Source organism: Anomaloglossus baeobatrachus, chromosome 3 (assembly GCF_048569485.1).
Source record: "Anomaloglossus baeobatrachus isolate aAnoBae1 chromosome 3, aAnoBae1.hap1, whole genome shotgun sequence".
Taxonomy (NCBI): Eukaryota; Metazoa; Chordata; class Amphibia; order Anura; family Aromobatidae; genus Anomaloglossus; species Anomaloglossus baeobatrachus.
This window is the reverse complement of record NC_134355.1, coordinates 185343336-185367219: the sequence shown is the minus strand read 5'-3', so window position 1 is coordinate 185367219 and position 23884 is coordinate 185343336. Positions and strand designations below refer to the sequence as shown.

At 51.4% G+C, this 23884-nt stretch overlaps 1 protein-coding gene across 1 annotated transcript in view; it reads left to right on the top strand.

The window, feature by feature from the left end:
* Positions 1-391: 391 nt before the first annotated feature.
* WDR27 (WD repeat domain 27) overlaps positions 392-23884 on the top strand; it is a 954066-nt gene continuing 930573 nt past the window's right edge. The window contains exon 1 of the mRNA XM_075339621.1: positions 392-582. Coding sequence (XP_075195736.1) covers positions 397-582 — 186 coding nt within the window. The 5' untranslated portion in view covers positions 392-396. The remainder of the gene's footprint in view (positions 583-23884) is intronic.

Sequence of the window (23884 nt, the reverse complement as noted above, 5' to 3'; positions counted from 1 at the left end):
GAGCTGCAGGAACGACAAACAACATCGTACCTGCGATCGAACCGACATTATGGAAATGAACGACGCACACAGATTATACGCTTCTCGTTCATCGTCGCACTTAGGATTTACATGTTGCGATGTCGCTACCGGCGCCGGATGTGCGTCACTAACGACGTGACCCCGACGATATATCGGTAGCGATGTTGCAACGTGTAAAGCCCCCCTAAGTCAGACGGCTGTTGTTTATAGAGATCAAAATATTGTAGTCTGCTCAACTATTCTTCCCAGGAAAAAAAAATACAAGTGCCTTTTTTGAATCCCATGCAATCCAGTATGCTACTGTTTCTATTTCATATAAAATATTTTTCCTTGTAAATCTATGTGCATGGGTATTTGCAGGTTGGGTTAACTCAAATGGTAAGAGGAGCCATGTCTGCTGTGAAAGAAGTTGGATCTTCCAGTTTGATGTCTGAGGTGCGATGTACGGCATCCACTACCCCTCTATCCCACGTTCAGCTGGCATGTACTCACCAGTATTGTGCTTTCCCAATAAATGGAAATGATCTTTGCATCTGGAGCACAGATACACTTCAGGAACAGGTAGAAATACTTGTAGCAATAAATGTTCAGTCATTTGTGATCCCAAATATTCTGATGGCATGCCAATACTGTATTATTGTAGAATTGTAGCTCAACTGCATGCAACATGTGATTCAAATGTTTTTTTTTTATTGATTTTGCAAGTTAAAATGGGGAGGCATGAGTTGGGATAGCATGGGGTAACAGTAGGAAAAAGGGTCATTGTTATATAGGGACAACCGGGGGTAACAATGTAATTTATCTACAGAGTTCAGAGTTCTTTTTACACTTGGATAACAGTTCTGTGCATACCACATTGTGAGGATATGACAAACTGTGTGAAGGAGAAGCGCAATAGGGTCTTACCAAAATTAATGGGAAGGAGATTAAATGTGAACAACTCACCTATAGAGGTTGTGCCAGCCACAGCCCCTATAACAGCAAGGAATATCCAGGTGAACAGCTGCAGCCCCAGGTGTAGTAACAGGAGGTAGAGGAAGAATCGGGTAATCCAGCCGCGCTTATCACCACATCAGGAACGTGTTAATGAGTTATGTCTTTTTATTTCATGCACAGGTCAACACCTTTCAGGAGTCTCAGCTCTCTTCATCATGACAACAGGAGGAAAAACATAAAATCTGCTCATAACAAGGACACGTCCACATATATACATCTCCAGTGACTTCACTGGACCACCCACTTTACAAAAAAACTTGGCGGGATTTTGATTTCATTTTTGCACACCTTCACACTAATTTCAATTAATTTTACTAAAATTGAAATAAAATTAATTTTATTCAAATCTAAATGAAAAGAAATTGAAGGCTACAGTTTCATCACCACACTTTTTCCACTTCACTGATCCTTATTTCCTTTTAACACCAACGTTTCACCACTAAAGATCTCCGGGTGGAGCAATGGGTATATTGCTCATCAAGCACCCATCCACAAATATTCCTCCTACTATATGAATGTTCGAGACACCAACACCAAAATATATTTTTCAATTTTTATTTTTTTGTTTTTTGTTTCTTTTTCTTCCTGTAAATATCAAATTTCCTCATAACATTGTCCTCATTATGTATTTTAAATTTGTTTTCAGTAATTCCTCTTTCTTTGGAAAACTCCTTGTCAATTGAAGAATCCTGTTGTATTCGTTGTTTTTATTATAAAATCCCGCCAAGTTTTTTTGTAAAGTGGGTGGTCCAGTGACGTCACTGGAGATGTATATGTCGCGGGCGGAGGAGGGGACGCTGCGCTCTCCCACTGCTCGGGTCCGGCTGCTGCTGCGGCTGCTGCTGCTCGGTGGTGGGCCGGATCCCGGGGACTCGAGCGGCGTTCCTCGCCCGTGAGTAAAAAGGGGATTTTTGATTATGGGGGTTTGTGATTATTGTCCGTGACGCCACCCACGGTTGTGGTGATATTGGTGACACCACCGCTGCTCTGGACGGGGATCCCGGGAGCGGTGACAGGGAGCAGCTTTGTTGTTATTTTTCCCCTCCGTGGGTAGGGGGTTGGTTGTCCCGGGGTCCGGTGATGGGGTAGGGATGGATGGCAGGCGGGTTACAGGGCCTGGTGAGGTGCAGGGTCGCAGGGGCAGCGCTGTGCCGCACGGCACGGTGGTACTCAGCCAATGATGAAGACACAGTTCTCGGTAAAACACACGGCTGGATGGACGGGTCCCACTGACGGCTGCGGTGGTTTCTGCTCCCGGCAGGTTGATGGTGACTGCCTTTCCATGCATCTAGATACAGTAGATGGTTCCAATGGGTTCCCACCGGTAATCCGCTCCCCGGCTTGGATATAGGCCGGAGGAGCCCCTTTTGCCCGCAGGCGCTGGCCCTGAGAAACGGTTGCCTTGGCGGTGGCGGTGTCTCCCTCACTTGGTTGGACTGTTGCCTTCTGTCGGGACTTGGCTGTTGGGAAACCCAGGAGGTTCCCTTCACTAACGAATTTGGCAAATTCACGGCGACTCCTAGCCTTGCCGGGGTCCGTAAGCCCCTGCCAGATGGTGCTGACTTCTCTTTGTGTACCGGTCCGGTACCGCCGGGCCACCGCCCGTCCACGGTCCTTACGGTAGACTCCAATCGGTCACTCCTGCAGACGGTCACCACCGTCTGCCAACCTTGCTGCTCTGTCCGGGCCACACACCCGGACTCACTTCAGATTGCTCGACTGCTACTTTACTTCCTCACTCCTGTAACTCCTGAACTAATCTGTGCTCTGCACTCAAGCTCTGCCTGAGCTAAACTGACTACAGTTTCCTGCCTCCAGGACTGTGAATTCCTCGGTGGGCGGGGTGAACCGCCTGGCCCATCCCCTGGTGTGGACATCAGCCCCTGGAGGAAGGCAACAAGGGTTTTGTGTTTGACTTTGGTGTGCCTGCTGGGAGTGTGGGGTGTGTGGGTGTTGTTCTCTGTGGCCCCTGGCTTGTCCAGGGCACCACATTCCCCCTTAGTTAAATGCAGACCGTCCGCGGGCTGCCCGTCCATCACCGGTTTTATTTTCACCAACTGAAAAATATGAAAAACGGTAACACACATACAATTATAATAACTTCTTCCCACATAGGGAGGTACTCTTACTTAAACGTTACGGTTACGGCTTCCGCTCTCTCCCACCCAAGCAACCTGGCCCTGATGCTGCCCCTAAGCAAACAGGCAGCACCCCTTGACCCCAGTCCTGCACAAGTTGACCGAGCGGGTTCTGTCCTTTTCAGGGGACCCACGTCCATGGGGAACCCCTGAATCCCCCAGAGGATAGCCACCGGTTCCGGTGGTGGCTGGGCCCCAGCCTGCTCCACTGTGGGCCCTTCCTCCAATCTGCCTCTCCGGAGGCGGTAACGGTAGAAGCCACAACAAACATTATTTACATGCCACAAGGTTGTGGTTGCCCTGCAAGTTCTCGGGCTTGTTCATAAGGAGTCCCTTATGCAAAATGGTGAAGGGGGTCCCAACGGGGACCAGTTGCCGGCAACAACCGGTTTCAAGCAAGCTGACAATCAGATGAACAGCAGTGCTTCGTAGCCAACGGGCTACCACAAACAAAACTGTAGGATCCCAACGGAGACTTGCCGTAGGGTCCCGACGGGGACCGTCAGCTGGGTCCCAGGGGCCATCCACAACACCTGGCTCCGGTACAACTTCCTCCGCAGCTTTCCCACAGTCCACCACTGAACAGCACAAGCCCCCAACACCACCCACACACAGGGGTGACACTGTCCCACAGGACTCCATTTTCAGCTGCCGATGATGCGGGTATGACTGCCCCTCCAACCGGACTCCTTAGCCTTGAGGGCCGACTGGAACGTCAGCAGAGTCCCAATGGGGACCGACAGCAAGGTAACCGGGAACCGCTACCATGCTTGAACTTTTCTTACTTCAAGGCCAGCCATTTGCAGGGCACTGACCTGCAAAATGCCCCCACTGCCGACAGTACCTGCAGCGTGCCATCCATGTGTCTCCGAAGGCGCGGATGACGAGCGGGGCCTCATCTCCCGACAGGGACTCCGTATCTTCCCTTGAGCTACTTCCATCTGTCGTCTCCTGTCCCGAGCTGGCTCCACCTGGGTCTTCTGCGCCGCCCGCCATTCCGGTCACGGTCGGGCGGGTTGCCGGGTCAGACACCCTTCCTGCGGCAGGCGGGCCGCTGTCAGCTGCCGCGCGGGGAATTACTGCCGCATTCTCGGGGCCCGCGGCTCCTGCGACCGGAGCAGGGGCTGCAGCCATCTCACCATCCTTTGCCCCCGTGGGCGCCGCCGCTCCATCAGGCGGTTCGGGGCTAGCATCAGACCCGGGAGCCGACATCTTCCATCCCGTTCCCCCTTAGCCTCTTTCCGGCTCCTCCTCTACAGGGGCGGGGTTTTGGCCTTCGCGCCTCTACTACTCGAGGAGACGCTCGAGCAGAAATTCTTTGCGCCCAAGATGGCGGCTTCGCAAATTTTTCGGCCGGACACCTCCGGCGGTCACACAAGGCGCACTTCCACCTTTCGGTAGAACGGTAGGATCCTGTTCGTGACGCCAAGTTGTCGCGGGCGGAGGAGGGGACGCTGCGCTCTCCCACTGCTCGGGTCCGGCTGCCGCTGCTGCTGCGGCTGCTGCTGCTCGGTGGTGGCTCGAGCGGTGGGCCAGATCCCGGGGACTCGAGCGGCATTCCTCGCCCGTGAGTGAAAAGGGGATTTTTGATTGTGGGGGTTTGTGATTATTGTCCGTGACGCCACCCACGGTTGTGGTGATATTGGTGACACCACCGCTGCTCTGGACGGGGATCCCGGGAGCGGTGACAGGGAGCAGCTTTGTTGTTATTTCTCCCCTCCGTGGGTAGGGGGTTGGTTGTCCCGGGGCCCAGTGATGGGGTAGGGATGGATGGCAGGCGGGTTACATGGCCTGGTGAGGTGCAGGGTCGCAGGGGCAGCGCTGTGCCGCACAGCACGGTGGTACTCACTCAGCCAATGATGAAGACACAGTTCTCGGTAAAACACGGCTGGATGGACGGGTCCCACTGACAGCTGCGGTGGTTTCTGCTCCCGGCAGGTTGATGGTGACTGCCTTTCCCTGCACCTAGATACGGTAGATGGTTCCAATGGGTTCCCACTGGTAACCCGCTCCCCGGCTTGGATATAGGCCGGAGGAGCCCCTTTTGCCCGCAGGCGCTGGCCCTGAGAAATGGTTGCCTTGGCGGTGGCGGTGTCTCCCTCACTTGGTTGGACTGTTGCCTTCTGTCGGGACTTGGCTGTTGGGAAACCCAGGAGGTTCCCTTCACTAACGGATTTGGCAAATTCACGGCGACTCCTAGCCTTGCCGGGGTCCGTAAGCCCCTGCCAGATGGTGCTGACTTCTCTTTGTGTACCGGTCCGGTACCGCCGGGCCACCGCCCGTCCACGGTCCTTACGGTAGACTCCAATCGGTCACTCCTGCAGACGGTCACCACCGTCTGCCAACCTTGCTGCTCTGTCCGGGCCACACACCTGGACTCACTTCAGATTGCTCGACTGCTACTTTACTTCCTCACTCCTGTAACTCCTGAACTAATCTGTGCTCTGCACTCAAGCTCTGCCTGAGCTAAACTGACTACAGTTTCCTGCCTCCAGGACTGTGAACTCCTCGGTGGGCGGGGCCAACCGCCTGGCCCACCCCCTGGTGTGGACATCAGCCCCTGGAGGAAGGCAACAAGGGTTTTGTGTTTGACTTCGGTGTGCCTGCTGGGAGTGTGGGGTGTGTGGGTGTTGTTCTCTGTGGCCCCTGGCTTGTCCAGGGCGCCACATATATATGTGGACGTGTCCTTGTTATTAGCAGATTTTATGTTTTTCCTCCTGTTGTCCTGATGAAGGGAGCTGAAACTCCTGAAACGCGTTGACCTGTGCCTGAAATATAAAAAGACATACCATAAATCATTAATACTTTCCTGATGTGGTGATAAGTGCAGCTGGATTACCCGATTCTTTCTCTACCTCCTCATACTACATTGTGGTCAGATTTGACATACAGTATTTCTTTGTATCTGGCAGCGTTTTTATTTTTTAGCTTTTATTTTTATGCTGAAATATGTGCTGGTGCTGATCATCATTTCTTTCCTTTAAACACCACAGCAGCAAGGTTTTTTTTTTTAGCTCTGGAGTGGTACTGTTAATCCAAGGTCCCTATCCCAAGGCACAGTCTTGTGACCACAACTTTTAACTGGTCAAAAGTCAGAAGTTATGTCACAAGCTCTCAATGTAACTCTATGAGAGAGAGAGACAGATCAAGTCTCTCATAGACTTGCATTGAACAGTGACCTCCGGCACGTTCTATGTAAAGATGAACAAACCTGAGGTTCGATTTTCCAACCGAACACCAACTTAAAAAATCAAGGTTCGGTTTTGGGGTTCGTATGCTTTACATGTGAATTTTACTCAGGTACGCTTGGTGCTCAGCCCTGTGTAAGCCGCTTGAAGTGTTTGAACAGCTCTCACTGGGGGTAACATCAGCACAAGTACATTTGGTGTGCAACCCAAAAAATAGTTTGGAAAAGCCCGCCGACCCTCCCCTAGAAGTGATCTGTTTATGGCTGACTGTTTGAGGGTGGCGACTCAAACTGCTAATAAGTTACTTGCTGCGGGGTTCAGGTCATGCTCAAGCCTGTGGAGGTAGGCTTGTTTGCTGCCGGTGAACCGAACCTCCACGGAACTACTCATCTCTAGTTCAATGCAACACTGGATCACCTGAGTGGTCACAAACTAGCTGAGACCAGTGGGATTGGTGCCGATAAACGGGAACTTAGGTGAGAAGCACCATTCTAGCGGTACAATGAAAAAAGCTGGAGTGGTGCTTTAATAGCTGTGCAGGCTCAGAAGAATCTTATTTTTGGTTCCTTGAAATAACTTTTTTAGGCTATATGCTCACTAGAAAATAGACTTTTCTTAAGAAAAACCCGCACCCTCTGGCAGAATACCGCACCCGCGTAAGAAACCGCAGTAAAACCGCACCCGCATTTTTGCCACGGTTTGCCGCGTTTTTTTCCAGCGGTTTTGCCGCACGTTGGTCCCTGTGGTTTTTTACCATTATCTATGGCAAAAAAACGCAGGTACCTGCAGAAAAGAAGTGAAATGCACATTCTTTTTGCTGCAGAAATTCTGCAGCAAAATCTATAGGGGAAAAAAAACGCAGTGTGCGCACACCATTATTTTTTAACATAGGTTTTGCTGGGGAATGACTGCAGAAAGGTTATGAACATTTTCTGCAGCAATTCATGCAGCAAAACCGTGGCAAAAAACGCAGCGTGCGCATAGGGCCTTAAATGGTTTTCTGTTGGCCAGCTGTCCTTTTTTCTATGTGATGCATAGGTAGAAGGATAGCTGTGTACCTTCACCTTGGATAGCAGTTATAGATAGATAGATAGCTGAAAACTATCTGTCTCAGCTATCCAATACACTGGTATGCTCAGCCATGGCCGGCTTTACCCTATGTGTGAGTGGTGCGGTCTATCTATCTATCTGTCTGTCTGTCTGTCTGTCTGTCTGTCTATCTATCTATCTATCTATCTATCTATCTATCTATCTATCTATCTATCTATCTATCTATCTATCTATCTATCTATCTCTATTATATATCTATCTGTCTTATCTATCTATTTCTCAATTATATATCTGTCTATCCATCTATGTCTCTATTACGGTATATATCTGTGACTCGCCCACCCCAGGGCTATGGGACACCCGGTGCCGGGCCGGACTAGTCCGGTGGTAGTCAGTGGTGGCTGGGCCCGGTTCCGTGGCCCTGGTGGGTGTCAGTAGAATATGTGGCTTGCTGAATAAAGGTTGTGTTCGTGACACCACCTGTGGTATGCGGCTATTAGGCCGCCGCTGCTATGTGAGGCCTCCGGAATGATGTTATGGCAGCAATGGTGGTACTGCTCCCCACAGGTGGAGCAATGCCCGGGGCACAGTTGGTGCTTGTGAATGTCTATGCAGCTGAAATAACAGAGACCACTTCAAGGGTGCAGTTCAAGTTCTTTACTCACACTTCTTGTCACAGCTGTAGGGACCCTTGGACTGCTGGGACCACTGTCAGGGACCTCCGCCGTTTCTGGGTGATTCAGAGAGTAAAAGCCGGTGCCCTTCTCTTAGTGTCTCTTTCTTCTGCTGTCTTCCTTAGCCTTGCCTTTGTTAGGATGGACCTGGCTTGGCCTCCACTACAGCCTCCAGGCTGGGGGGTCACCTGTCGGCTGATTACCCCTTTTCTGGAAGTCTGCTATGGGTTCTGGCCCTGGGAGTCTACAACCTTCCCTGGGCCTCGGTTTTTACTGTTTGGAGATGATTTTGCACTCCTCCAGTCTCTAGGGACCGTCCCCTGTCGCAGCTTGATCCCTCCACCGATGTTACTGTGGAACAGGCCACCGTAGCCTACAACTACCCGTGGCGCCTCTAGGACCTCTCCGTGGTACCTCTAGGACTACCCGTGGCCCTGCGACTCCTTCTGTCTCCTACGTGGTGTCACCTGGACCTCTGGGTCCCAGGATCTTCACCAGGAAGCGTCTCCTTCGGCTTCTCTGCTCCTGTCTGACTTGGAGCTTTCTTTCTTTCTTTCTTTCTTTCTTTCTTTCTTTCTTTCTTTCTTTCTTTTCTCCTCCTTGCCTGCCTCCAGCAGGCCTCCTCCTCCCTCCTTCCTCTCGTTCTTCTCTTCCAACTACATGCTCACTCTCTCACTCCCTGAGGTAGACTGACTAAACTTGACCTTCCTCTCTGTGTCTGCTCTCAGATGGCTCCTCCCACCTCCCCAGTTGCTAAGCTACCACCCTATGGGAGCAGGGATGGGTCTTACGGCCCCTCTCAGCATGCAGCATGGGAGGGTTGCCTGCCACTTTCCCTGGTCCCAGTATGTACCTAACAATGGGTGTAGTGTGGATTTACCAGGGGACCGGAGTTCACTCTCTTCCTCTCCCAGAATGGGGCATCACACCGCTGGATGGGGTGCAATGACCTGTGGCGACGGAAGCCTCAGGGGTGCCACACTCCCCCACAGCAAATCCCAGCACGTCCTCGGGCTGAAAAACAACAAAAACATGTGGAAGAACTGCAAAACATTTTTGGTATGCAAAGCAATAAAACAATTAACATTTCTTCCCTTTATGGGAGGCACATTTACTTTAACGTTGCAAACTTCTTATAAAGAAACTATGTGTGCACTTTCAGTTCATTGCACAGTTTGGGCACTTCCCCCATAATTCTGGTAGGGGGCACAACGGGTGCAACTATATACATTTTCGGCTACAACAAGTCCAGTAGCCCGGCAGTTCGTTTCTTTCAATCAAACAACAATGGGACAAAATCAACCAGCCATTAAGTCCAATGGCCTGGTTACATAAGACACATACACATTCACCGGGGCCCACATTCCAGTTCAGTGGCCCGGTAACACATAAACATGGGGGGTGACGTCTTCAAAAAGCATGAGGGGCAGTACAGCAGGAAAGGGTGTCATCTTCGAAAAGAACATTGGGGCAGAACACAAGGGACTTCTTCAAAAAGAATGAGGGGCAGACAGGGGCTATATACAGTTCAGCTTCTTCTTTTCTTTGCTTCAATGGCTGGGATTCTTCTCCGGCTCCCCACCTGGCAGCAGGTAGACAGCGGTCAGCACAGTCTGCGTCTGCTGGTCTTTGCGGGCCGCGCCTGGCATGGCGGCGGCCTGTATTGGAGTCGCTGCTGTGACCGATTCTTGACGGGCCGCATCTGGCGTGGCTGCGGCCTGGGCTTGGCGGGCCGCATCTGCGGCATGGATTAACGTCGCCGCCGCGGCGGGATCTTGCTTGTCCGAGCGGGGCATCGCTGCTGGGGCCTGAGCTGGACGGGCCGGGCTTGGCGTCGCTGCTGCGGTGTGGATGGGCGTCGCTCCGGCGGCGAAATCTTGGCGGGCCGCCCCTGGCGTGGCTGCGGCCCGGATCGGCGTCGCCATGCCGGGCATCTCTCCAGGGACCGCGGGCATGGTAGCGGGGGTTGGGGCACTCGCGCCGGCAGGGGCATTAAATGACTCACCCCTCAGTAGCATCTCCGGTGTTTTGGCGGTCGCTGCTCCGCGTGTCGTTTGCCGGATCTGCTGCATCACCTCCGCCTGCAGCCTTTCACACCACTGGTCCATCTCCCAGCCCCACCAGTCAGCGGAGTCTAGCTCTGGATCGCTGCGTGTGGACGCCATTCTCTCTGCGTCTCCTTCTGCACGATCTCCCAGCAGCAGGCTCGTCGCTTCTTCTAGTAGCAGACTTTTGATGTTGCTCAGCAGCAGGCTGGTAACTTCCCGCTCCTTCATCCTGTCAGCCATCCTCCCGACCTCAGCCTTCAGTTCAGCGGCGGTCACAGGCCTGATCCAGGTGAGCTCTTCCTGGCCTCCGCTTACAGGAGGCATTTTCTCTCTCTGCTGGTCTGGCATTTTGACTTGTTCTGCCAGCCGGCCAGCTTTTCTAGGCGCCATTTCTTCTTCTTCCGCCTTCCATGGCGGGCACCGCTTCGCGCTCTTTTCTTGGACAAGGGGGCGGGGCTTCTCTTCGCGCCCTTTCTTCTTTCACGCCCTCCTTCTTCCCGCGCTCAGTGACTTCAATGGCGGCAGTTTCTCACAGTAAACACAGGCTATTTCACGATTCTTCAGGCGCACAGTACCCGGTGTGACCGGGCACGAAATCCTGTTCGTGACGCCAAAGTTGACTCGCCCACCCCAGGGCTATGGGACACCCGGTGCCGGGCCGGACTAGTCCGGTGGTAGTCAGTGGTGGCTGGGCCCGGCTCCGTGGCCCTGGTGGGTGTCAGTAGAATATGTGGCTTGCTGAATAAAGGTTGTGTTCGTGACGCCACCTGTGGTATGCGGCTATTAGGCCGCCGCTGCTATGTGAGGCCTCAGGAATGATGTTATGGCAGCAATGGTGGTACTGCTCCCCACAGGTGGAGCAATGCCCGGGGCACAGTTGGTGCTTGTGAATGTCTATGCAGCTGAAATAACAGAGACCACTTCAAGGGTGCAGTTCAAGTTCTTTACTCACACTTCTTGTCACAGCTGTAGGGACCCTTGGACTGCTGGGACCACTGTCAGGGACCTCCGCCGTTTCTGGGTGATTCAGAGAGTAAAAGCCGGTGCCCTTCTCTTAGTGTCTCTTTCTTCTGCTGTCTTCCTTAGCCTTGCCTTTGTTAGGATGGACCTGGCTTGGCCTCCACTACAGCCTCCAGGCTGGGGGGTCACCTGTCAGCTGATTACCCCTTTTCTGGAAGTCTGCTATGGGTTCTGGCCCTGGGAGTCTACAACCTTCCCTGGGCCTCGGTTTTTACTGTTTGGAGATGATTTTGCACTCCTCCAGTCTCTAGGGAACGTCCCCTGTCGCAGCTTGATCCCTCCACCGATGTTACTGTGGAACAGGCCACCGTAGCCTACAACTACCCGTGGCGCCTCTAGGACCTCTCTGTGGTACCTCTAGGACTACCCGTGGCCCTGCGACTCCTTCTGTCTCCTACGTGGTGTCACCTGGACCTCTGGGTCCCAGGATCTTCACCAGGAAGCGTCTCCTTCGGTTTCTCTGCTCCTGTCTGACTTGGAGCTTTCTTTCTTTCTTCTTTCTTTTCTCCTCCTTGCCTGCCTCCAGCAGGCCTCCTCCTCCCTCCTTCCTCTCGTTCTTCTCTTCCAACTACATGCTCACTCTCTCACTCCCTGAGGTAGACTGACTAAACTTGACCTTCCTCTCTGTGTCTGCTCTCAGATGGCTCCTCCCACCTCCCCAGTTGCTAAGCTACCACCCTATGGGAGCAGGGATGGGTCTTACGGCCCCTCTCAGCATGCAGCATGGGAGGGTTGCCTGCCACTTTCCCTGGTCCCAGTATGTACCTAACAATGGGTGTAGTGTGGATTTACCAGGGGACCGGAGTTCACTCTCTTCCTCTCCCAGAATGGGGCATCACACCGCTGGATGGGGTGCAATGACCTGTGGCGACGGAAGCCTCAGGGGCGCCACATCTGCCTTTCTATCTATCTATCTATCTATCTGAAAACTATCTGTCTCAGCTATCCAATACACTGGTATGCTCAGCCATGGCCGGCTTTACCCTATGTGTGAGTGGTGCGGTCTATCTATCTATCTATCTATCTATCTATCTATCTATCTATCTATCTATCTATCTATCTGTCTGTCTGTCTGTCTGTCTATCTATCTATCTATCTATCTCTCTATCTATCTCTCTATCTATCTCTCTATCTATCTATCTATCTATCTCTATTATATATCTATCTGTCTTATCTATCTATTTCTCAATTATATATCTGTCTATCCATCTATGTCTCTATTACGGTATATATCTGCCTTTCTATCTATCTATCTATCTATCTCTCTATCTATCTCTCTATTATATATGTATCTATCCTTCTGTCTGTCTATTATCTATGTAATCTATCATATATCTATCTATAGTGGACTTTACACGCTATGACATCGCTAAAGTGATCTCGTTGGGGTCACGGAATTTGTGACGCACATCTGGTCACTTTAGCGATGCCGTTGCGTTTGACATCGATGAGCGATTTTGCATTGTTGCAAAAACGTGCAAAATCGCTCATCGGTGACATGGGGGTCCATTCTCAAATATCGTTACTGCAGCAGTAACGAAGTTGTTCCTCGTTCCTGCGGCAGCACACATCGCTCTGTGTGACACCGCTGGAATGAGGAAGCTCTCCTTACCTGCCTTCCGGCCACAATGCGGAAGGAAGGAGGTGGGCGGGATGTTCGTCCCGCTCATCTCCGCCCCTCCGCTTCTATTGGGCGGCGGTTCAGTGACGCAGGTGTGACGTCGCTGTGACGCTGAACGAATCGCCCCCTTAGAAAGGAGGCGGTTCGCCGGTCACAGCGACGTCGCAGGGAAGTTAAGTAGTGTGACGGGTCCGGGCAATGTTGCCCGTGTTGCACTACCGATGGGGGCGGGTATGCACGCTGGCGATATCGGTACCGATATCGCAGTGTGTAAAGCGGCCTTTAATATCTATCATATATTATCTATCTATCTGTCTATCTATTATCTATCTAATCTATCAAACTATTATCTATCTATCTATCATATATTATTATTATTATTTTACTATTATTATTTATTATTATAGCGCTATTTATTCCATGGCGCTTTACAAGTGAGAGAGGGTATACGTACAACAATCATTAACAGTACAAGACAGACTGGTATAGGAGGAGAGAGGACCCTGCCCGCGAGGGCTCACAGTCTACAGGGAATGGGTGATGGTACAATAGGTGAGGACAGAGCTGGTTGCGCAGTGGTCTACTGGACTGAGGGCTATTGTAGGTTGTAGGCTTGTTGGAAGAGGTGGGTCTTGAGGTTCCTCTTGAAGCTTTCTACGGTAGTGGAGAGTCTGATGTGCTGAGGTAGAGCGTTCCAGAGTATGGGGGATGCATGGGAGAAATCTTCTACGCGATTGTGGGAAGAGGAGATAAGAGAGGAGCAGAGAAGGAGATCTTGTGAGGATCTGAGGTTGCGTGCAGGTAGGTACCGGGAGACTAGGTCACAGATGTAGGGAGGAGACAGGTTGTGCATGGCTTTGTATGTCATGGTTAATGTTTTGAACTGGAGTCGTTGGGCGATGGGAAGCCAGTGAAGGGATTGGCAGAGTGGCGAGGCTGGGGAGTAGCGAGGGGAGAGGTGGATTAAGCGGGCCGATGAGTTCAGGATAGATTGGAGGGGTGCAAGAGTGTTGGAAGGGAGGCCAGAGAGCAGGAGGTTGCAGTAGTCGAGGCGGGAGTTGATGAGGGCATGCACTAATGTTTTTGCAGATTCTTGGTTAAGGAAAGCACGGATCCGGGAGATATTTTTGAGTTGTAATCGGCATGAGTTGAAGAGGGCTTGGATGTGTGGCTTGAAGGATAGAGCAGAGTCGAGGGTTACTCCAAGGCAACGAGCTTGTGAGACTGGGGTGAGTGAGCAACCATCAAGTTTGATGGAAAGGCTTGTTGGAGGAGATGAGTGAGGAGGAGGAAAGACAATGAACTCTGTTTTATCCATGTTAAGTTTTAGGAATCGTGCAGAGGATGAAATAGCAGACAGACATTATGGAATTTTGGTTAGTAGAGAGGTAATGTCAGGTCCAGAGAGGTAGATCTGTGTGTCATCGACATAGAGATGATACTGGAAGCCGTGGGACTCTATGAGCTGTCCCAGGCCGAAGGTGTAGATGGAGAACAGCAGGGGTCCAAGAACTGAGCCTTGGGGGACACCGACAGATAGGGGGCGAGATGAGGAAGTGGTGTGAGAATGGGAGACGCTGAAAGTTCGGTCGGTTAGGTATGAGGAGATCCAAGATAGGGCCAAGTCTGTGATGCCCAGAGATGAGAGAATCTGTAGTAGGAGGGAATGGTCTACTGTGTCGAAGGCAGAGGACAGGTCCAGGAGGAGGAGGATAGAGTAGTGTCGCTTGGCTTTGGCGGTTAGTAGATCATTGGTGACTTTGGTTAGGGCAGTTTCGGTAGAATGATGTGGTCGGAAGCCAGATTGAAGCAGGTCAAAGAGGGAGCAGGAGGAGAGGTATGAGGACAATTCAAGATGGACATGCTGTTCCAGTAGTTTTGAGGCATAGGGGAGAAGGGATATGGGGCAATAGTTTGACACAGAGGATGGGTCAAGGGAGGGCTGTTTGAGGATGGGTGTAATAGAGGCATGTTTAAAGCATGAAGGGAATACACCAGTTGTTAGTGATAGGTTGCAGAGATGGGTTAGGGCTGGGATGAGGACTGCGGTGATGTTGGGAATGAGGTGCGATGGGAGCGGGTCCAGTGCACAGGTGGTTAGATGTGATCTTGAGAGTAGAGTGGAGAGATTGTTTTCTGTCATGGTGGAGAAGCTGGATTTGGAGGAAGAGGGCTGAGTAGCTATGATGACGGGCTGTGGCGATTGTGGGCCAAAGCTTGCTCTGATGTTGTCAATCTTCTGCTTGAAGAAAGAGGCAAAGTCTTCAGCTGAGATGAGAGGAGAGGGAGGTGGTGCCGGAGGACGGAGGAGAGAATTGAAAGTGTTGAATAGCTGTTTAGGGTTGTGAGAAAGAGAAGATATGAGGGATGAGAAGTAGGTTTGTTTTGCAGCAGTGAGTGTGGACTTGAAAGTGGCTAGGGACTCTTTATATGCAATGAAGTGCTCAGTGGAATGAGACCTCTTCCATCTGCGCTCAGCAATTCTGGAAGCCTGTCTTAGTTCTTTAGTCTGCCTTGTGTGCCAGGGTTGCCTGTTGATTGTGCGGGTTTTGGTGTGTGTGAGGGGGGCAGCTGATTCGAGAGCTGCAGAGATTGTAGTGTTGTATAAAGTTGCAGCGGCATCTGCATCATGTAGAAATGCAATGTCTGTGAGGGGGAGAAGGGACTGAGAAAGGGCGTGTAAATCAATGTGTTTGATATTTCTGCGAGGGTGTGGAAGTTTGTGGAGGGGGGGTTGCATACTTGGAGAAGAGAGGGAAGAGAATGTGAGTAGGTTGTGGTCAGACAGGGGGAGAGGCGAGTTAGAGAGGATAGATAGAGAACAGAGGCGAGTGAAGATGAGGTCCAGCGTGTGGCCATCTTTGTGAGTAGCTGCAGAAGACCATTGGGTGAGGCCGAAGGAGGAAGCGAGTGTTAGAAGTTTGGAGACAGATGAGTGGGAAGTGTCAATGGGGATGTTGAAATCACCCATGATGATGGTGGGGATGTCAGTGGAAAGGAAGTGTAATAGCCAGGTGGTGAAATGGTCAAAAAAGGCAGTGGCTGGCCCTGGAGGGCGGTAAATGACAGCCAGCTAAGGTTGGAGGGGGCGTAGATGCGTACGGAGTGCACCTCAAAAGATGGAAGCGTAACAGAGGGTGGTAGTGGAATTGGTGTAAAGGAGCATTGGTCGGACAGGAGCAAACCAACTCCTCCACCATGCTTGTTACTGGGGCGGGGTGTGTAAGAGAGTTGGAGACCGCCATAAGAAAGTGCAGCAAGAGAGGCAGTGTCAGAGGGGGTGAGCCAGGTTTCTGTGATGGCGAGGAAGGAGAGTTTATTAGTGATGAAAAGATCTATCTTTCTATCTTTCTATTATCTATCTATTGATCTGTCTGTCTGATATGTATTTATCTATCATCTATCCAGCATCGGTCTGGCACACTGAGACACTGGTGAATGCCCCAGTGGACTCTCCAACTGGATATAGAGGGGACCCACTGGCAGGGGTGCCAGTGGCATCAAAGCCCAGAACTTCTTGCCCAAAGCCTGGAATCTTCTGCAACCACTGTACTGAACTGTGTCGGCATTGCGTTGCCCCGATACAGTTCAATCCTCTGACAGAGCATGGAGCTAGAGCTCCATGCTCTATCACTGCCTGTTTCCTAAGCCTCAGATCACTGCAGGCCTGTGGGTTAGGAGACCGTATGCCCACGAGGGCAGTGCAGTGACATCATTGCATTGCGCTGCCTCTGGAGGCCACCATAGAGGAAGAGATGGAAGCTACGGTGCTGAGAATCAGGATTAGGTGAGTATAATTTTTTTAATGTCTATATAGGATCTGTGGAGGCTCCTGTTATATGTAAGAGGCTATGTGGGGGCCCCTGCTGTATATAGGGGATACTGTGGAGGCCACTGCCTTTTTTATGTCTATATGGGATCTGTGGGGGTTCCTGCTGTACATAAGAGGCTATATGGGGGCCCCTGCTGTCTATAGGAGGTATGTGGGGGGCCCTGCTGTATATAGGAGGCTATGTGGAGGTCACTGCTATGTATAGGAGCCTGTGTGAGGGCTCCTGCTGTGTATAGGAGGCTGTGTGGGGCTCCTGTTGTGCATAGAAGGCTGTGTGGGGGCTCGTGCTGTATATAGGAGGCTATGTGGAGGCCACTGCTATGTATAGGAGGCTGTGTGGGGTTGCCTGCTGTGTATAGGAGGCTGTGTGGGGGCTCCTGCTGTGCATAGGAGGCTGTGTGGGGGCTCCTTCTGTGCATAGGAGGCTGTGTGGGGGTTCCTTCTCTGTATAGAAGGCTGTGTGGGGGCTCCTTCTGTGCATAGGAGGCTGTATGGGGGTTCCTGCTGTGTATAGGAGGCTGTATGGCGGCTTCTGCTGTGTATAGGATGCTGTGTGGTTGCTCCTGCTGTGTGTAGAAGGCTGTATGGGGGCTTCGGCTGTGTGGGGGCTTCTGCTGTGTATAGGAGGCTGTGTGGGGGCTCCTGCTGTGTATATGAGGCTGTGTGGGGGCTCCTGCTGTGTATAGGAGGCTGTGTGGGGGCTCCTGCTGTGCATAGGAGGCTGTGTGGGGGCTCCTTCTGTGTATAGGAGGCTGTGTGGGGGCTCCTGCTGTGTATAAGAAGCTGTATGGGATTCCTGCTGTGCATAGGAGGCTGTGTGGGGGCTCCTGTTGTGCATAGAAGGCTGTGTGGGGGCTCGTGCTGTATATAGGAGGCTATGTGGAGGCCACTGCTATGTATAGGAGGCTGTGTGGGGTTGCCTGCTGTGTATAGGAGGCTGTGTGGGGGCTCCTGCTGTGCATAGGAGGCTGTGTGGGGGCTCCTTCTGTGCATAGGAGGCTGTGTGGGGGTTCCTTCTCTGTATAGAAGGCTGTGTGGGGGCTCCTTCTGTGCATAGGAGGCTGTATGGGGGTTCCTGCTGTGTATAGGAGGCTGTATGGCGGCTTCTGCTGTGTATAGGATGCTGTGTGGTTGCTCCTGCTGTGTGTAGAAGGCTGTATGGGGGCTTCGGCTGTGTGGGGGCTTCTGCTGTGTATAGGAGGCTGTGTGGGGGCTCCTGCTGTGTATATGAGGCTGTGTGGGGGCTCCTGCTGTGTATAGGAGGCTGTGTGGGGGCTCCTGCTGTGCATAGGAGGCTGTGTGGGGGCTCCTTCTGTGTATAGGAGGCTGTGTGGGGGCTCCTGCTGTGTATAAGAAGCTGTATGGGGTTCCTGCTGTGCATAGGAGGCTGTATGGGGGCTCCTGTTGTGCATAGAAGGCTGTGTGGGGGCTCGTGCTGTATATAGGAGGCTATGTGGAGGCCACTGCTATGTATAGGAGGCTGTGTGGGGTTGCCTGCTGTGTATAGGAGGCTGTGTGGGGGCTCCTGCTGTGCATAGGAGGCTGTGTGGGGGCTCCTTCTGTGCATAGGAGGCTGTGTGGGGGTTCCTTCTCTGTATAGAAGGCTGTGTGGGGGCTCCTTCTGTGCATAGGAGGCTGTATGGGGGTTCCTGCTGTGTATAGGAGGCTGTATGGCGGCTTCTGCTGTGTATAGGATGCTGTGTGGTTGCTCCTGCTGTGTGTAGAAGGCTGTATGGGGGCTTCGGCTGTGTGGGGGCTTCTGCTGTGTATAGGAGGCTGTGTGGGGGCTCCTGCTGTGTATATGAGGCTGTGTGGGGGCTCCTGCTGTGTATAGGAGGCTGTGTGGGGGCTCCTGCTGTGCATAGGAGGCTGTGTGGGGGCTCCTTCTGTGTATAGGAGGCTGTGTGGGGGCTCCTGCTGTGTATAAGAAGCTGTATGGGGTTCCTGCTGTGCATAGGAGGCTGTGTGGGGGCTCCTATGCATAGTTTGCTGTGTGGGGGCTCCTGCTGTCTATAGGATGCTGTGTGGGGCTTCCTGCTGTGTATAGAAGGCTTTGTGGGGGCTCCTGCTGTGTATAAGAAGCTGTATGGGGGCTCCTGCTGTGCATAGGAGGCTGTGTGGGGGCTCCTATACATAGGATGCTGTGTGGGGGCTCCTGCTGTCTATAGGATGCTGTGTGGGGGGTTCCTGCAGGTGTTTGAATATAGTTGTAGTGTGGCCTCTAGATTTATCTCCTGTGGACTCCAGACACCGCAGTCTGACCCTGCATCAATTTATCTTTTATATAGTATCTATGTGTGTGTCATGTATCTGGTGTAATTTATGCAGTGGCAATACGACTGGGCCTGTGGGTGATGGTGGCCATTGCTATTTCCTTGGATGCATGGTTGAACACCATTGAGGAGCAGATGGCCACTGGCTCTCTGTTTCGCCCTTGCTCTGCAGCTGTGGGTCCCAGATAGGTGTAGTGACATCAGGCAGAGCCTGTGACATGATGTCAGTGGGTCCTGCAGCTGCAGTCAGAGTGCATGCAGAGCATATGTAGGGGGGTAATAGATACATATATATTTATTATACACTCTACATATGCCCTGTACCTATCACGTATAGTGTGTAATGTAATGTAATTCTGAATGTTGACCTGCCATATCCTATAGGTGTGTAATATGCGCTCTGTTAGGATTTCACTTGCCGATTCGAGTAGTTGTCATCTGATCGCTCACCAGTGATTTGCAGACTCGGGGTCATCTGCCGAATGACGTCTCCTCCTGTTTCTCTCAAATTGAAAATGATAACAATGAGAGAAGCAGGAGACGTCATTCTGCAAATCACTGGTGAGCAATCACACGACCACTCAGATTGGCAAATGAAATTCTACCATCCATGATGTAAAATCCAGAGATACAGCATAAATGGTTGAAATCAGGAGACCCCTATAAGAACGAGGTCAGACGTGGTGACATTAATGTGGATTTGAGATGCAGATTCTCCAGCACAAATCTGGAGGAGTTTATTGTACATTTGAAGAGATCACGTTTCTTAGGATATAAAAAACAAATGGCCTCCTGTCCTCGTTTATTTCCTGGGAAACTGGGTAAAAAAATTAGTGGGGGGGCACCAAAGGGCAGTTTTGCACAGGGTGCCATTCAGGCTAAGGCCAGTCCTGTGCTCGGCTCAGCCAAGCTTTTTTTTTTAAAAGATAGAGGGGGGTGAGTCGCTGCCAGATATTTTACCTTAAGGCTATGTGCACACACTGAGTATTTTATGCAGACATTTTCTGCACTCAAAACTACTGCATCTTCTGGCAGAAAAATGCATTAAAAATGATGTGCCTTTTTGTTACGTTATGGTACGTTTTTGTGCCATGCTTTTTCCATAATGAAGTCAATAGGTGGAAAGGCTGAAAAACACAGGGAAAAACGCACCAAGAATTGACATGCTGTCGTTTTTTTTCCTGTACCAAATCTGCAAGGAAAAAAAACAAACAAACAACGTGCACACAGCACTTCAGATTTCTCATTGACTTTGCTGGCATAATGATAGACATATGTTTTTATGACAAGACTGCACCAAAAAAATGCATCAGAAATGCATAAAAATATGCAGCGTGCGCACACAGCCTTAATGAGGTTTTCTCACCTGGAGAACCTTTTCCTAGAATGATGGTACTCTAGCAATCAGCTGTTATCAGAGCCGGATTAAGGTTGGTGGGGGCCCCTGGGCAGAAAATCTGGTGGGGGCCCCATAAACGTTAACATTTTTAGCCATAACAGTAGAGCACGAACTGTAGCATTTAGATATAAATCCAATAAACATGTATCTTAAGGCCCCGTCACACTAAGCAACATCGCTAGCAACAACGCTGCTAACGAACAACTTTTGTGACGTTGCTAGCGATGTTGCTGTGTGGGACATCCAGCAACAACCTGGCCCCTGCTGTGAGGTCGTTGGTTGTTGCTGAATGTCCTGGGCCATTTTTTAGTTGTTGCTGTCCCGCTGTGAAGCACAGATCGCTGTGTGTGACAGCGAGACAGCAACAACTAAATGTGCAGGCAGCAGGAGCCGGCTTCTGCGGAGGCTGGTAACCAATGTAAACATCGGGTAACCAAGAAGCCCTGTCCTTGTTTACCCGATATTTACCTTTGATACCAGCCTCCGCTGCTCTCACTATCAGTGCCGGCTCCTGCTCTGTGCACATGTAGCTGCAGCACACATCGGGTTAATTAACCCGATGTGTGCTGTAACTAGGAGATCAAGGAGCCAGCGCTAAGCATTGTGCGCTGCTCCCTGCTCTGTGCACATTTAGCTGCAGCACACATCGGGTAATTAACCCGATGTGTGCTGTAACTAGGAGAGCAGGGATCCAGCGCTCAGTGTGCGCTGCTCCCTGCTCTCTGCACGTGTAGCTGCGTGCGCTGGTAACCAAGGTAAATATCGGGTTGGTTACCCGATATTTACCTTAGTTACCAAGCGCAGCATCTTCCACGCGGCGCTGGGGGCTTGTCACTGGTTGCTGGTGAGCTCACCAGCAACTTGTGTAGCGACACTCCAGCGATCCCTGTCAGGTCAGGTTGCTGGTAGGATCGCTGGAGCGTCGCAGTGTGACATCTCACCAGCAACCTCCTAGCAACTTACCAGCGATCCCTATCGTTGTTGGGATCGCTGGTAAGTTGCTTAGTGTGACTGGACCTTTACCCTGATCTGCCACATTCAGATTTACAGGACTACAATACAGATACAGTCCAGGATCACTCACAGCCGTCACTTATACAAAGAAAGTAGAGTAAAGGGGGCTTTACACGCTGCGACATCGCTAATGCGGAGTCGTTGGGGTCACGGAATTGGTGACGCACATTCGGCCGCATTAGCGATGCCGTTTCGTGTGACACCGATAAGCGATTTTGCATCGTTGCAAAAACGTGCAAAATCGCTAATCGGCGACATGGGGGTCCATTCTCTAATATCGTTGCTGCAGTAGTAACGAAGTTGTTCCTCGTTCCTGTGGCAGCACACATCGCTCCGTGTGACACCGCAGGAACGAGGAAGGTCCCCTTACCTGCCTCCCGGCCGCTATGCAGAAGGAAGGAGGTGGGCGGGATGTTACATCCCGCTCATCTCCACCCCTCCGCTGCTATTGGGCGGCGGTTAAGTGACGCTTCAGTGACGTCGCTGTGACGCCGCATGGACCGCCCCCTTAGAAAGGAGGCGGTTCGCCGGTCACAGCGACGTCGCCGGACAGGTAAGTATGTGTGACGGCTCTGGGCGATGTTGTGCGGCACGGGCAGCGATTTGCCCGTGTCGCGCAACAGATGGGGGCGGGTACGCACGCTAGCGATATCGGGACCGATATCGCAGCGTGTAAAGCGGCCTTTACTCACATATTTTTAATTGATCCCAATGTTAAGGCAGCCAGGGACGGCTCCAGGTTTTTGTGGTCCCCGGTTGAGTCTCAGTGGGCCCCATCCACACACAGACACACACATACACATACAGGCATACGTACATATACATATTTGAAGACAAATTCACAAAAATACATTTAAACAGACAAATATATGCACAGTCATATACACTGACATACATGCAGACACAGACGCATTACAGGTGTTAATATGGAGAAGTCACAAGCAGCCTCACTCACCTCCCCCGCTTGTTTTCAGCTCCTCCAGGACATATGGCTGTGTTGCATGATGGCCATCAATAACAGACATGACTGCACACCATGCACACTGACACAGCACTGATGTATATACATCACAGGAGGGGCTGGGGCCTACAATAAATACATTACAGGAATTACAGGAGGGGCAGGGGGCATAGACATTACTGGGGGGGGCATAGACGTTACTGGAGTGGCAAACCGCTCTGGTGGCGTACACATTACTGGGATGGGTGGCTTAGCGCTCTGGGGGACCCATATAGTTCTGGGGTGCCGCATAGACTGCTCTGATTCATATATACACACACACAGCTCTGCTTCACACACACAGCTCTGCTTCACACACACAGCTCTGCTTCACACCACACATCTTTCTTCAGCTCTGCTTCACACACACACACAGCTCTGCTTCACACACACACACAGCTCTGCTTCACACCACAAATCTTTCTTCAGCTCTGCTTCACACACAGCTCTGCTTCACACACACAGCTCTGCTTCACACCACACATCTTTCTTCAGCTCTGCTTCACACACACACACAGCTCTGCTTCACACACACACACAGCTCTGCTTCACACCACAAATCTTTCTTCAGCTCTGCTTCACACACAGCTCTGCTTCACACCACACATCTTTCTTCAGCTCTGCTTCACACACAGCTCTGCTTCACACCACACATCTTTCTTCAGCTCTGCTTCACACACAGCTCTGCTTCACACCACACATCTTTCTTCAGCTCTGCTTCACACACACACACACACAGCTCTGCTTCACACCACACATCTTTCTTCAGCTCTGCTTCTCTCACACACACACAGCTCTGCTTCACACCACACATCTTTCTTCAGCTCTGCTTCACACACACACACAGCTCTGCTTCACACCACACATCTTTCTTCAGCTCTGCTTCTCTCACACACACACAGCTCTGCTTCACACCACACATCTTTCTTCAGCTCTGCTTCACACACACACACAGCTCTGCTTCACACCACACATCTTTCTTCAGCTCTGCTTCACACACACACACACACACAGCTCTGCTTCACACCACACATCTTTCTTCAGCTCTGCTTCTCTCACACACACACAGCTCTGCTGCACACCCCACATCTTTCTTCAGCTCTGCTTCTCTCACACACACACACAGCTCTGCTTCACACACAGACACACACACAGCTCTGCTTCACACACACACACACACAGCTCTGCTTCACACCACACATTTCTTCAGCTCTGCTTCACACACACACAGCTCTCTTTCACACACACTCACACACAGCTCTGCTTCACACACAGACACACACACACACAGCTCTGCTTCACACCACACATATTTCTTCAGCTCTGCTTCACACACAGCTCTGCTTCACACACACACAGCTCTCTTTCACACACACACACAGCTCTGCTTCACACACAGACACACACACAGCTCTGCTTCACACCACACATTTCTTCAGCTCTGCTTCACACACACACATAGCTCTGCTTCACACACACACAGCTCTCTTTCACACACACTCTCACACAGCTCTGCTTCACACACAGACACACACACAGCTCTGCTTCACACCACACATTTCTTCAGCTCTGCTTCACACACAGCTCTGCTTCACACACAGACACACACA